The sequence below is a fragment of the Phlebotomus papatasi genome, chromosome 3, assembly GCF_024763615.1.
Source record: "Phlebotomus papatasi isolate M1 chromosome 3, Ppap_2.1, whole genome shotgun sequence".
NCBI classification, from domain to species: Eukaryota; Metazoa; Arthropoda; class Insecta; order Diptera; family Psychodidae; genus Phlebotomus; species Phlebotomus papatasi.
In genome coordinates, this window is record NC_077224.1 from 82,143,556 (window position 1) to 82,156,877 (window position 13,322).

General features: G+C 39.1%; 2 protein-coding genes across 2 annotated transcripts in view; one reads left to right on the top strand and one right to left on the bottom strand.

Moving 5' to 3' along the window:
* LOC129806037 (cytosol aminopeptidase-like) overlaps nucleotides 1-13,322 on the bottom strand; it is a 489,987-nt gene that overhangs the window by 129,929 nt on the left and 346,736 nt on the right. The window lies entirely within an intron of this gene.
* On the top strand, nucleotides 791-10,462 carry LOC129806034 (kinesin-like protein Nod). The gene is made up of 8 exons (XM_055854343.1): nucleotides 791-1,003; nucleotides 1,069-1,450; nucleotides 1,507-1,881; nucleotides 1,949-2,103; nucleotides 6,881-7,413; nucleotides 9,520-10,119; nucleotides 10,204-10,288; nucleotides 10,368-10,462. The coding sequence occupies exons 1-8, from the start codon at nucleotides 887-889 to the stop codon at nucleotides 10,383-10,385; spliced, it is 2,265 nt and encodes a 754-aa protein (XP_055710318.1). The 5' UTR covers nucleotides 791-886; the 3' UTR covers nucleotides 10,386-10,462.

Consider the following 13,322-nt stretch of genomic DNA (forward strand, 5'->3'; position numbering starts at 1 on the left):
GACAAGTAGATTTTCTTGTAACTTTTAGTTTAAAACGCATTGTCGGATTCCTGTTTGATTTTACGACAACTGATCCTACTACAGTAGACTCTCTCTCAATCGGGACTATGAGGCAAAAAGTTATCCGGTTTAGCGATAGAATTGCGCGTCAAAGCCTTTGTAAATTCCACAAAAAGCGCTCAATTATAAAGAATAACGATAAAATAGGAAGAATTACAGCGAATTTGAGCGAATTAGCTTCATAATTAAACGTGAAAATTGTCAACAAAATTTGTCGCCCGATTGAAAAAGAGCCGATTGAGTGAGAGTCTACTGTAATACCAAAATACCATGCGTGTCTAACTGCCCCAGTCTCCCCTACATAGAAAACTTCGCTTGCACTTTATCACCGTTTAAACTTTAAGCTAGGATAATGACAATTCTTCAATATGATGAGGAAATGAGGGGCCTTTGAATTTGGGGCAGTCTAGGGGCAGGAAAACCCTATTTTTTCCTCCTTTTTTTTTTAAACGGAAGTGACTCTTTTAGATCGAAAAATAAATAGTGAAGCTAAATTACATTACGATAACTCTTAATTCCTTTTAAAAAGAGCAGAAAAAGTATATTTTCAAAGGTATTCCTATTCAAAGGTGCCCCACTTTCCCCTAATTAAAAATTTTTGCAAATGAAAGAAAACCAGCGCCAAAAAACGGTTTAAATTCAAATACATATTTCATAGAAAAACATCGCAAAATATCAAAGAGGCCGTGCGGCGAAATGGCGAAAACGGTTACAAATTGAAATTTGACAGTTGAAAAGCGAGTAGCGTCCCAAACTGTTTGTTGTGTATTTTTATGCTGCTGGAAAATCTCAATTTTAGCCAATTTATCCTTGATTTTCTTGAAAAATGGACACTGATAATTGTGCCGTGAGGATAGCTGTGCGTGAGCGTCCATTCAATGTATTTGAACTGCGTTCAGGAAACCCAGAATCTGCCGTTGAAGTGCATCCTTCGAATCACAATGTATGCCTGGAGGGAAGTGGAGGATTCTGGGGGATATCTTCTAATTTCTCTGGGTTTTTCTCTAGATAATCATTGTGGATGATCGTCCCTTTGTCTTTGACCATGTCTTCGGGAGGGACACCAGTCAGGAGAGTGTTTACAGGGATTTGGTGTCTCCGTTGATTGACAAAATGCTCCTGGGATTTCACTGCACTGTCCTGGCCTATGGGCAGTCCGGGAATGGCAAGACGTACACCATGGGACTGCATAAGAATCTCCAGAATGACGAGAACTGTGGCTTGATAACACGGAGTATTTCTGCAATATGCTCAAGGGTCAGGGAGCAGTGTAACCTGGCTGAGGAGCAGGAGAATTTGCCGGAACTTTCGGTGTCTTTCATCGAGATCTACAATGAGAAGGTTTACGATCTTCTCTCTCAGAACTTCACAGAGCCAGTTAACTTGAAAAGTGAGTTTTTTGGGGTTTTTAGCGGGAAAATGGGATGCTGAACTCTTTTTTTGCAGTGTACAAATATCAAGGATGCACCAGGAAGAAGGTTCATGACTCCGAGAGTGCCTTTGAGGTGCTCAAGGAGGGCAATCAGAACCGACACGTTCGTCCTACGAAGATGAATGCCAACAGCAGCCGATCGCATGCCATTTTCACCATTTACATCAGCGTCCGGAAGTCCAAGACTTGCACGGTCAATTCTGCCTTCAACTTCGTAGATCTGGCAGGATCAGAAGGCATTCGACGCACTGAGCACAAAGGACTGGCCCTGGCAGAAGGCGTTAACATCAATCAGGGTCTCCTGAGCATGGGCAGGATTCTCCAGGCCATTTCGGCCGGAGACAAACTCATTCCCTACCGAGACAGTGTCCTGACCACAGTCCTTCAAGGTGAGTAACTGCTGCTCCAGACTTCCTATTTCAAGGAGGCGGAATGCCTAATTGATCCTCTTTGCAGATTCCCTGAACAAAAACTGCTACTTGACTCTCCTGGCCTGCATTAGCCCATCCAAATTGGACTCCAGCGAGACTCTCAACACGCTCAGATTCGCAAACAGTGCAAAATCCATGAAGAACAATCCCCAAATCAATTTGATTATCACAGAAATTCAGGTATATGTGTCTTTATTGATAATTTTCAGAAAAAAATTCAGCAAAAAATCAAAATTTTGAACATTCAAACGATCCCAAAAGCCAGGAGATTAATTACTAAAGATCTGCGTCATTCAATTGCAATTTTTCATAATTTTATCTTGATTTGTCGACCAGAAAGACCAAAAGTGTTCAGGGAGATTAGAATTTGAAATAGCAGCACGAAAGGGGTGAGTCATTCGGAGAAATTATTGTCAATCACCCGGGAACTAAGAAACCCCTTTAAAGCTTTGTGAAACTTTGAATATACAAAAGCTTGAGTAGAAAACTTAAAAAAGAACAGTCAGAAACCAAAAATTAATTCGAAAAAAAACAAGAAACGCAGGAAAAGTCACAAAACCGGAGAAACAGAAAAAAACTAAAAATCCTGGACATTTTAAAAAATCTCATGAAATCCAAATTATTTTCTTGAATTTTTAGCAAAGTTTTTAATCTTGGAAAACCAGGAAAACCCCCAAAAAAAACAAAGAAAAGAGAAATTATAAAAAACAGGACTTTGTACGAAAACAAAGAAACGCTAAAGAAAAGGTCAAAAAGTCAAGGAGTGAATTATTTGCATATTTTATTGATAAAGAATTCTAAATTCTCATGCTTTGTGAATAGTTTTTAAGTATTTTTGATACAGTGCCCGCTTTCTAATCTGAATCGGCGTAATCTGGACGAGTTCTCGACGGTTACATTATACAGTAGATTCTCTCAAATTTGGGCATTTGGGACCGAAATGTCAACCGAATTAGAGAGAAATTCGGGCAGCAAATTGTTTGAAATGCGACAATTTTTTTGTTTATCTGCATGCTCATATTAAGTTTACATATTCATTTGCTGATATAAATTTCATGAAAACCTCTTAATGATGCAAAATCACATCAAAACTAAGTCAAACCATGGAAAATTTGAGCATATTTCCTTCATTTGATAATCATAATCAAACTTGAAAAATGTCAACAAACTTTTTCCGAATTTAACTGCCGCCCGAATTAAAAAGTGGCCCGAATCTTAAAAGAGCTGAATTAGCGAGAGTCTACTGTAAAATAATTTTGAGGTTATGTATGCATGTCTTTTCAGCTAATGAAAATGAATTATCTTCTGAAGTTTTTGTTTAATAAATGAAGTATAATGGCATAGAATTCTCTAATTAGGGTAAGTGTGCCTAATCCCGTCCAGCTTGCAATTTCGGCCACCTTTTTTGTTCCTCGAATTTCCATGAATTTTTAGTTTTTACATACTCTAGAGATTATACAATGCAAAAGAATAACAAAAAAATGTAGCTTTGACAAACGAGATGACGTGAAAGGGATATTGGAAGAATTCCTGAAGGGCAAGGAACTATGAGAATGAAGGTGGCCGAAATAGGGTACCAAAGCAATGTCTATATTTTTATTAATTTTAAAATGTATTAAGAATGATTTTAGAGTAAATAAAGACGGTAAACTCTTTACAAGGTTCCAAGCAACACTTTTTCAGAAGAAAGAATAAAAAAAATCAAATGGTATTTAAAATATTACATTTCAAACTTGAGACTTTGACGCTTGCATGCAACTATGCCGAAATTTGGCACACTTACCCTCTATGTCTTTATAATCTTTTAAAATAGTAATTCTACAAAAAAAATCTTGTGTTATATTTTCGAGATGTTGAATAAATTCAAAATATCCATCCGAATAACGAAGTGTCATTTTGTTTTCCAATCATCCGGATTACAAAGCGGGCATTGTATCGGGAATTATTTCTCGAACAATTGCCAAGGTATTCTCCATTAAAATCACTTTGTAGGTGCTCCGTGAAATTCGATACACCTTGAAAAAGTTTCAAGAATCTCACGACAACATCAGTCCTTATATCCACCAGAAAAATATTTTTTTGGCTTTTTGCTTCCTGCTAATTACAGTAGACTCTCACAAATTCGGCTCTTTTAAGATCGGGCTACTTTTTAATTCGGGCAGCGGTTACATTTGAAAAAAGTTTGTTGTCATTTTTCAAGTTTAATTATGATTATGAAAAGAATCAAATATGCTCAAATTTGGCATGGTTTCTCTTAGTTTTGATGTGATTTTGCATTATTGAAGCATTTTCATGCAATTTACATTATATATGAGTGTGTAAACTCAATATGTGTATGCAGATGAATAAAAAATCGTTGCATTTCAAAAAGTTTGTCGACCGAATTTCTTTCTGATTCAGCTGACATTTCGGTCCCATATGCCCGAATTTAAGAGAGTCTACTGTATGTAAAAACATATTAAGGATGACGTAGGACATGATCTATTGTTGGAAAAAAATTTTAAGTGCCCAAAAACGACAAATTTTTGAAGCATCCTGAACGAAAACATTTCCTTCACATTTCAAAATTTCAAAACGCATTTTTACAGGGAGTTCCGGGAATATGCATATTTTTGGGATTAAAAAAAAACACGTGAAATAAGCCTACAGGAGATTTCCTTCGAACAAGTTACAGAAATTTCGTAATATAATGCAAAATTTCCTTTGGCGCAAATTTTCCGGGCTATTTTCAGCCCCATTCTACATGAGAAATGCATTTTAAATTTACCGTCTCAAAAATATTGCATACATTTATGGGTATTTCAAAAATGACTTGACAAATTAGCTAGTGACAGGCAAAATTGCATATGGATGTATTTACAGTAGACTCTCACTCAATCGGCTCTTTTTCAATCGGACGCAAAATTTTGTTGACAATTTTGATTTTAAAGCAAATTTGTTCAAATTTGCTGTAGTTTCTCTTATTTTATAGTTTGACGCCTAAATCACTCGATAATTCGGATGACATTTTGTCCCATATGCCCGATTGAGAAAGAGTCTACTGTACATAATCCCGTGACCCCCAGTACTTCTTTATTCACGCCGAGCAACAGAACTGGAGTAATTTTTAACTGACTAATTTGAAATATTCAGGGCAGCTGCTTTTAAAACTAACTTTAAAAAAATCATGGTTTTTTCTCTAAGAAACTAACTTTATTTATAATAAATGTAATTGTTTGTCCATCTCAAAAATTCTCTTTAGTTCTCTAGAGAATCTATCTCTAAGCAGCTGCTGACTTATTATTCCAGTTCTACTGCTCACCGCGGAACACCCAAAAAAATCTACCCTGAGTTCGCGCACTTCTGCGCCGCTATTTTGTATCGAAAATTGCAATAAGAAATATCTTTGTAATCCTCAAGATATATGTAATAACCCCTGAAAATTTCATATTTATCACGAAAATACCGCTAATTTTACGGTAAGAGATTGCGACCCATCATAATGTGACCCAAAGATCGGTAACATGGCCCTCATTTTCCCTCCATGTCTTTTGGGATTGCTCGAAAACGCGTCGTGCGATTCTTTCATTTTTGAATATGTTTTAGAGATTTAGAGATTATCCAGGCGAACATTTCATCCTTGTACGAAGATACCGCTCAGTCAATCCTTATATCGGTTTTTCAAAACAAAGATTTAAAAGGCTCTGGAGAGCGCATTTTTCAACCGAATGGTATCATATCTGGCATCGTTGGAAAGGTCTTGGAATTTCCGATAAAACTAAATCGGTTCCAATCGGTTCTGAACTGGTAATTTACCGGTTAATAACCGATAACCAATTTTTATTCGAAATTCAATAATATTACTCTAAACGTATTTGGGACAATGTTTTGAGTGAATTATAAATCGGTTAAAATCGGTTTTGAACTGGTTATGAAACGGGTTATGAACTAATAAGTAATTTTCGTACGAAAATCAATTCTATTACTCTTAAAACTATTTTGTGGGATCTTTTGAGTGATCCATGAATCGGTTTAAGGTCTGTTGAGAATCGGTAAACGGTAAATGATGCGAAAGTACTTTTGATGTAAGGTAAAGTGCCCTCAATTCGACCGGTAGTTATTTATTCAATTTATTTATATTTGCACTAATATTTAGCGTATGATCTAACATTAATAGGTCAATTATTTCATAAATAAATACGAATCAGTGACAATTTTATAGAAATTTACAATTAAAACATTCAAATATTGACCACCGGTCGAGTCGAGGAACCGGCCGACTCGAGGGCACTTTAGTTTATAGGAAATAAGTCACGAGTTCGAGCAATTCGCAAAGCCTAGGATGCTTTGTCATCTCTTTATTAATTACAATGTACTCTTAAGAAACACTACTGTCATCCATCCTTTATCAGAACAGACAATTGTCCAACCATCAGGAGCAGTTTTTACCACTTCCCAGGGAGACTGATCTGCATCTTCTCATTTTGCTTTATTCTTTCTGATCGTACCCGTAAACTCGGATTTAACGACAGGAAATACGCTTTCGTCTTATTTCACGATTCATTCCAGAAGCTTAGATTCTTTTTCTTGATTCAATACAGGCTTACCAGTGAATTTTCCTTCCGATTATCTTCCGGAAAATTGGTCATTAAGAGAAAGAGTAAACAATAGAGTGCAAATTTCTGGAAATCAGTAAAATCTTTGAAAAGCTTAAAAAACTGAAGAAAATCAAAAAAAAATGTTGCAAAGGTCCAACTTCCTTTAGAAATAGGCGAAAACAGCGTTTTCAATGTAGCCTCACCTTCCCGTGATTGAGATTAAATCCGAAACACCTCATTCCTGAAAAGTTTCGAAAGACCCTCGAAATCACGAATGAGCTACCCCTTTTAGAAAAATATTAGAACTCCCGAATTCAAAATTGTAACTGAATATCGGGTTTAGAAAAAAAAGAGAGGGACAATAATGAAATTTATTGCAGAATGCCCGAAGGAACACTCCTACAAAGCCACCCATTACGCCCAAAAATCGTAAAACTATGGCGACCCTCAAGGAGATAAACAAGAAAATCATCCACAAGACGCCGTATCACAATAAAACCTTCGCCACTCCTGGCCTCAAGAGTGGCAGACTGAGTGGGAGATTCAGCAAGAGGAGCGATGTCAAGATGCCACCGGCACTGCCCAATTTTAACTGTGACACTCCTTTTGTGCGAACAACTCGAAGGAGTTCTGTTGAGTCACAATTGTCAATCCTCAGCTCAGTTTCTTCGTCCACGGAAAAGCCTGCTGAACCTGAGAATCCCATCCAGCATCTGCAGCTGGAGCCAACACTGACGAATCTTGGCTTCAGCCCCATCATCCGGAGGCATGTGGAGCAATTGGAGGTGCGACTGGGCGAGAAGATGCAGAGCATCTTGAATACGATTAATGGACCAATGGCCACGCCTCAGGTTCAACCCAGGAAGGAGATTGTTTCGTCAACGCCCAAAGCAACGCACAATCAGGAATTTCCGTGAGTTTTTTTTCTTCTGTCTTTCAGTTTTCAATGGGAAAATTTCCCGACACATTGAGCATAAAGCCCTGCTAATTAACAACGTAAGACAGAGCTTTAAGTGCGGCTTATCAGATGTTTTTGGTGTTTTTTTTTCTGGGATTCTAAAATCGCAATTATCAAGTGTTGTAAAAATCAAATTCAAGATCAAATAGCCGTCGGAGATAAAGAGAATTCCCGGAGACTTTGTGACCAGAAAAGGAAAGTGATGAAATAATTTATTGTTGTTTTCAAAGAAATTTCGCTTTTTTTAAAGAGATTTTTTGGAGACAAAAGTTTTTGCTTTCAGAATGCCCCTTATTGATGTTACGCCCTATCGAGAACCCAAGAAATATTTAATTTGGTTTTTTTACATTAAAAAATTACTTCTAGATAAAGTCACTTCCATAATTTAAATTAGTAGAACCCTTTTAATTTTGAAAATTAAGCCACGCCCCCTTTTAAGATGTGCAGCAAAAAAGAGATGATATTGTGATTCTTTTATTAATTTTTTCATCTAAAAAATATTGCTAATCGAAGCAATGTCCCAAAAGTGTTTTATTGAAAGTAAAATAATTAACTTTTAATAAAATTTGGAAAGCAAGGGGTAACTCATATTGTGAAAGTCTTGTCAATCGCACGAGAAACCTACTCTTTGCATCGCGAAACCCGAAAAACTCAATTTTTGCATCCGGAAACCCAGTTCTTGCATCGCGAAACCCTAAAAAAAACTCAATTTTTGCATTGAGAAACCCGAAAAACTCAATTTTTGCATCCGGAAACCCAGTTCTTGCATCACGAAACCTGAAAAATTCAATTTTGCATCCGGAAACCCAGTTTTTGCATCGCGAAACCCGAAAAACTCAAATTTTGCATCACGAAACTAGAGAAACTCAATTTTTGCATCTGGAAACCCAGTTCTTGCATCGCGAAACCCGAAAAACTCAATGTTTGCATCTCGAAACCCGAGAAACTCAGTTCATGCATCACGAAACCCAGAAACTCAATTTTTGCATCCGGAAACTCAGTTCTTGCAACGCGAAAACCCGAGAAACTCAATTTTTGCATCGTGAAACCCAGTTCCTGCATCGCAAAATCCAATAAACCTAGTTCTTGCATCATGAAACCCAAGAAACTTGATTTTTGCATCTCGAAATTCGAGAAACTCAGTTCTTGCATTCCGAAACCTGAAAAACTCAATTTTTTGTATCACGAAACCCGAGAAACTATTTTTGCATCACGAAACCCAAATAACCCAGCTCTTGCATCGCTAAACCCGAGAAACTCAATTTTTGCATCCGGAAACCCAGTTCATGCATCGCGAAACCCGAAAAACTCGATTTTTGCATCGCGAAACCTGAGAAACTCAATTTTTGCATCTGGCAACCCAGTTCTTGCATCGCGAAACCCTAAAAACTAATTTTTTGCATCACGAAACCCGAGAAACTTAATTTTTTCACCCGGAAACCCAGTTCTTGCGTCGCGAAACCCAAAAAAACTTAATTTTTGCATGACGAAACTCGAGAAAATCAATTTTTGCATCACGAAACCCGAGAAACCCTATTTTTGCATCGTGAAACCGAAATAACTCTGTTCTTGCATCCGGAAACCCAGTTCTTGCATCGCGAAACCCCGAAAAACTCAATTTTTGCATCTCGAAACCCGATAAACTTAATTTTTGCATCGTGAAATCTAGTCCTTGCATCGCAAAACCCAAGAAACTCTATTTTTGCATCGCGAAACCCAAGAAACTCAGTTCTTGCATCGTGAAACCCAGTTCTTACATCACCGAATCCGAGAAACCCAGTTCTTACATCGCGAAACCCGAAAAACCCAATTCCTGCATCGCGAAGTTCGAAAAACCAAAAACTCTTGTCAGAAAAAATGAAACTGAGTTATCCCTTGATGGAAAGTCCAAAAATTTTGGTTCCTATCTAGATTTATCAAGAATTCCAAGACCTTTCCTACGGTACTAAATTTACGGAAATCGGTTGAGAAATACGCTTTCTTGAACCTTTTTAACCTTCGACCTAATGTACAGAAGTGTAATGTCCGTAACGTCTAACTGATTTCACGCCTGGCTTTTAGGTGTCTTATCGATGATATTAAGAGGGAACTTCAGATAATTGTCCGAAGTGAACTTTCGGAGATCCTTGGACAGCCTCCATCGCGTAGAGGTTCCGTTGCTGAGGAAGCAACAGAAGTGCCTGAATATGTCAACGATTTGCATAACAGCACGTTTGACGTTGTTATCCCAGACAATCCCACCACTGAATTTCCTGTTCAGAGGAATATGTTCGAAGTACCGCAGAACAGACAAGAAGTTCCACTGACAGAGGCTGAGAAGCGTCCGAAGAAGTCTTCAAGGAGACAAACTGTCGATGTGACAGAAGGTAATGTGAGGCGAAGTGCAAGGATTTTGAAGCGTAGAGCAAGTGAAATGCCGGAAAGAGAAGCCTTCAAGAAACCCCCAACGCCTAAGAAGCCTCGAAAGTCAAGTAATAAAAATCGCGATATGAATGTTCTGCAGAATGTTCTGAAGGCCACTGAAGTGGTCAAGGGGAAGAAGAGGGCAAAGAGTGTACATCAAGAGGAGATATTGAAAATTATCAATACGGGAAATCTCAAACAGCTTCAGTTGCTGTCTCAAATTGGTCTCAAAACAGCCTTTCACATTATCACTCATAGGTAATTACACAATTTTTTTTCTTTCTGTTGATTAGACTAGGTACAAAGGTTTTCCCATTTTCTAATTGATTGCCCGATTAATAGAACGATGAATGGAAAATTCAAGAGTTTAAATGAAGTGTCCAAGCTGGCGATATGGCGTGGGAAAACCTGGAACCGCTTTCTACAGGTATAACTATTTTGTGAAAAAAATTATTCCACCTCAAAATTTCAAATTGATAACAAATGACTTTGCATTCTTTTTGCAGATGAACAATTTGGATTAATTGTCACCACGGGGGAGTGACTTAGTTTCTTTAGCTGTTTCAGTAAAGGCCCCCAATTTTATCAATTCGTAAACAAAGTTGTTTTCAAGATTTCTCTTTCAGCCAATGGATTGGGAAAAAGGAGTGATAGACTGGACTCAGACTTTGCGGAATGCTCAAACTTCGGGGAGTTTTATTCTTTGATCTAAAAGTTGGTTCCACATAATTTGTTTGGTTGGTTACTGATTTCTCTCGGTTGACGGTTCGGTCGTTCGGTCCTTGGTTGCGAGTTTTTTCAGGTCATAAAAAACTTAGAGAACAAGTAGATTTGGATTTCATGAAGGCCTTCAAAGTCTGGAGAAACAACCAGGATCTTCAAAACTTGGGAGAGCAATCAGAGTTTGATTGCATGAAGGTGATCGAAACTCTGAATGCAACCAGGTTCTGGTGCTTTAAATTCCTTCAAAACCTAGGAGGAACCCAAATTTTGGTTTTAAGAGGTCCATCAACCTGAAAGAACAACCGGGTTCTGATACTTTGAAGGTCTTTAAAACCTAGGAATACAACTGGGTTTTAATGTCTTGGTGAAGTGTTTCAAAATCTAGGAGAACAACGAAGTTTTCATCATCAGAAAACTTCGTCATCAAAACCCGAGGCAGCTCCAGGGAAATTCCGAACAAGGATGGACCTTGAACTGGAGGAGCTTCATGGAGAAGCCGACATTGCGGCCTCTATTCCGGCGAGAAGATTGAACTGACTCGGTCACATTTACCGTCTGACAAAGGAAAGAATGCCCAGGACACTCTATGAGGGAAAACCAGAGGGAACGTCACCGAACGAAGTGGAAAAACATAGTGGACGATGTCAAATTCTGGGAGTGCTGCGACGTTTGCGGATACTGGCTTTAGATCATGTGGAATGGCGAGAGGTTGTGTAGAAGACCTAGTCTCTAAAAGGGATATCAGTGGCTACTTAAGTAAGTAAGTAAGAAGGCCATCAAAACTGGGCACTGTGGTATTGTAGGTAATGAAGAGGCTGACCGCCTCGCAGTGGGAGGAGCGAAGTCCGAATTCATCGGTTCCGAGTCTGCCGTGGGAGTGTCGCCCCAAATGAAGAAAGCCATCATTGGGGAAGATTTACTTGCACAACATCAAGCTGTCTGAACGGCTACGGTCTGGGAGGCCGTAGTCTTTTGTAAAATTGTAGATCTTTGAAAGGAGAATTCTCTGATTTACTGTGTCAAAGGCTGCCGAGGTTCAGTACTTCACCAGAGCTGGATTTCCCAGAGGGGTATCCTGCTTGCTCTCTGATCAGCTTATCCTCTACGACGTGTGCAATCCTTTGCTGCAGCACACCTTCAAAAACCTTGTAAAGATGACATAAAAGAGAAATATGACGATGGCTCCTCGGATCATTGACGTCTTTTCCGGAATTCGGAATTACCAGCACATGGGCTTTTTGCCACTCTTTCGGAATTTTGCGATGACACAAGCAATGGTTAAAAGTCTGAGGATCTAGTCCAGAGGCGTGCAAGAACCGTTGAAACCGAATAGACGTCAAATGAAACATGTACGTCAATGGTCAAAACGCTACTATTACAAACTTATTTTGACGTTAATTCGGTTTCAACGGTTTTTGCACACCTCTGATCTAGTCAACAGTGGGAGCGAGGAAGGAACCTCCATGCGTATTTAGGGCTTTCATCGGAAGTAAATCGGTGCTCCTGGGCAGTTCCCGGGGACTAACTGATCCTTCCACCAGGAGGCTTCTCGATAAGTCAACACGTCAACGATAAGTTTGTCCTCTACAACAAGTGCAATCCTTTTCAACAGCATACTTTCAAACATTTTAAAAAGATGACATCAAAGAGAAATTGGGCGGTAGCTCCTCGGAATCGTTGACATCTTTTCCGGGATTTGGAATTGCCACCACATCAGTTTTTCGCCACTCACTCGGTATTTTGCGATGTTACAAGCAATGGTTAAAGAATTGAATGATCCAGTCAACAGTGATGGGTTCAAAATTTTTTATTTGTTCAGCGTACAGGCCGTCAATGTCGGCTATCTTTCTGTTTTTCATCGTTTCAATAGCCGAAGTGAGCTCGTCCACATAAAAAGGTGTGGACAGGCGATCGACCTCTGAGGCGACATTCCGGATTATTTTTGGCTTAGCAGAGGTTTTATCAACTTTGCCATTCAAGAGCAATTTATTATTATTACTATTTATTTCAATCAATACCAATAGGGTCTGCCCCTCTTACATGGTTTCAAAAAGAAAGAAAGTCAGAAAATATAACAGAGAAGAAAGAAAGGAAAAAGAGAAACGAATTTAGCCTGATCCAGTCTGGTAGAATGTAGCGATACCGATCAAAGATGATCTGGCATGCAAAGGAAGGGAGTTGAACAAGACAACCCTGTCGACAAAAATAGTTCGCGATAGCTGGTTAGAGTGAGCTCCAAAAGAGTCCCCGAACACTGGCAGAGGCCCCAGGAATCAGGAGTGAGGTCAAGTAGCGCGGACGACCCGATGAAATCAGACGAAACAGAAAAGAAACCGCTCTCTGATGGTTGCGGTGCCTAGAAATATGATCGCGAGGACCGAGACCACAAACGTATCTAACGCAATTGTTAAAGGTCACCGCTGGACGCCTTAGTATTTCGCAGTCAGCTGCGAAAATGAGTTCAGCACCGTAAGTCATTACTGGGATGAGAAGAGATCTGACGAGGAGTAGGCAATTGATGAGCGATTTGATTCGCAGTGACTTGTGGAAGAGTCTTGTCGGTGGTGAGGTCGTTGCCGAGGTGTCGTATCAACCTCCAAGCCTGAGTGAGGTTGAGACCTTCAACAGTTGACACACAGCGCTTCCGACAGCTCTTCGCAACAGCATCGGCCAATGCAGTTCCAAATTCAGTTGTAGCGTCACCAAATGGATTTGCTTCACATCGATTGGATGTAATC

Coding starts and splice junctions, on each gene's coding strand:
- LOC129806034 (XM_055854343.1), top strand. CDS start 887: ATGGACACTGATAATTGTGCCGTGAGGATAGCTGTGCGTGAGCGTCCA. Junction 1,004..1,068: donor TGCATCCTTCGAATCACAAT/GTATGCCTGGAG, acceptor GTTTTTCTCTAG/ATAATCATTGTGGATGATCG. Junction 7,414..9,519: donor ACGCACAATCAGGAATTTCC/GTGAGTTTTTTT, acceptor CCTGGCTTTTAG/GTGTCTTATCGATGATATTA.